Source organism: Bison bison, unplaced genomic scaffold (genome assembly GCF_000754665.1).
Source record: "Bison bison bison isolate TAMUID 2011002044 unplaced genomic scaffold, Bison_UMD1.0 scf7180017864304, whole genome shotgun sequence".
Taxonomy (NCBI): domain Eukaryota; kingdom Metazoa; phylum Chordata; class Mammalia; order Artiodactyla; family Bovidae; genus Bison; species Bison bison.
In genome coordinates this window covers 5,164,407-5,166,004 of record NW_011494876.1, presented here as the reverse complement: position 1 = coordinate 5,166,004, position 1,598 = coordinate 5,164,407, and the positions used below count along the sequence as shown (strand labels likewise).

Genomic DNA, 1,598 nt, shown 5'->3' with positions numbered 1-1,598 from the left:
AAGTCTCTGCCAGGATCCATGCTCACATGTTACTTCCTGTATGGAGGCATGGCTAGTTTCCAGCCCCGCGCTCCCCGATCCTCCCCAGCTCGCGCCAGAGCCACAACTTTCAGGAGCATGGACTGAAGGCGCCCTCGCCCCTGCGCCCCTCTGAGATCCTTTGTGTTTTCCTCGGTTTCCTCCGGCTGTTCTATTTTGGGGGCTCTTCGCTCTCCCCCCGCCTCTACCCTCCCCTTCCCCGCTTGCAAACATGCCTCCTTCCTTCCCGGGGCCCTGGAAGGAGCTGCCTGCCTGAAGCCCGGAGACGCCGCGCCGCGCTCAGCCCCGCCGCCGCCCGCCGGCTCTCGGGCTCCGCTGCCGACTCAAGTTGGGGATCTTCGGCTACTCGCCGCCGCCGCCGGCGGTCTCTGCCTGCCCGGGGCTCCGGGCATCGCCGCCGCCCGCCGACTCCTCGCCCTACCCGCTCGACTCGCTCCCTTTTGAACATAAAGCAGCCCTTCTCCGCCGAGGATCGTCCCCAGCGTGGCTCCGCGTTCTCGGCCACTTTTTGAGATTTTCCGGGGGGCGCTCGGCGGCTTCCCAGATTCCAGAGGGGGACTCGGGCCGCCGAGCGCGGGGGCCCCGTAAAGCAGGCGAGCAGGCGAAGAGCCGGGGCTTAGCGGAGGCTCACACCGAGGCAAGAACTTATTCAACAAGTTTACCCCCCCTGCCTTCCTCTTTTCGATGTGCGTTTTCGGACATGCGGAGGTTACTGGAACCGTGTTGGTGGATTTTGTTCCTGAAAATCACCAGTTCCGTGCTCCATTATGTCGTGTGCTTCCCCGGTGAGTGCTGACCGCCGAGGGGACGCGGCCCTGGCCAGCGCGAGGGGGAAGCGGAGTTGCCGCCGGGGCATGGAGCTCAGGCGCCCGTCCCGGGGACCCCGGAGAGGGTTAAGTGGGGGTCGAGCACCCGGGGAGGAGAGAAGGATCCGCTCCGCTGACTCTGGCGGCGTAATTTAGGGAGGCTTTTGGTTGGGGAGGGTGGAAGCAAAGAGCTGGCCGGGGAGAGGAACGGGAGGCGCAGGGGTCTATTTCTCGCTCGGCTTTGGGGGCCTGGGGGAGCCGGAGTCGGGAGAAGACTCGTTCCGCTGCTCCGCCGCTGTGCAGGAGAGCTAGAGCTCTGAGGCTGTTGGGGACAGTGGGGCCATGGGGAGGATGCCTCTGTGGGTTTGTGGGGGATGCCTCTGTGCGTTTGTGGGGGCCCTGGGTGCGTTCCCCGCTCAGGCGAGGATTGAAGGAGCTCAGAAGGGGGGATTGGATTTGTTGCTCCGCGACTCTTTCGAGGGGCTGATGTTCGTGGAGTGGAAGCTCGAGGCTGGCCGTGGAGGATTGGGGATGTCGGGAGCAACCTCCGTTTGGGTCTCGGGGGTCAGGGACGACCTCAGCTTGGGGCTGGGGCGCGGGCTGCGCTTCGGTGCCGGCGCGAGAGAACCTTCCTGGCTCGGGGACCTGGGCGCGGTGGGAGAGCAGGGAGCAGGAGGTTTAGGGAGATCCATGACTCCCCCATCCCGGGCCCGCGGCCCCCTTTGCTTGGCTGGGCTGCTCGGGTAGGGGAGT

General features: G+C 65.8%; 1 protein-coding gene across 2 annotated transcripts in view; it reads left to right on the top strand.

The window, feature by feature from the left end:
* The first annotated feature begins 307 nt into the window (after positions 1 to 307).
* PTPRG (protein tyrosine phosphatase, receptor type, G) overlaps positions 308 to 1,598 on the top strand; it is a 775,476-nt gene continuing 774,185 nt past the window's right edge. Inside the window, exon 1 of one of the 2 annotated variants that reach the window (XM_010851541.1) lies at positions 308 to 824. In XM_010851541.1, coding sequence (XP_010849843.1) covers positions 740 to 824 — 85 coding nt within the window. In that variant the 5' untranslated portion in view covers positions 308 to 739. The remainder of the gene's footprint in view (positions 825 to 1,598) is intronic. The other variant, XM_010851540.1, reaches the window with a different exon arrangement.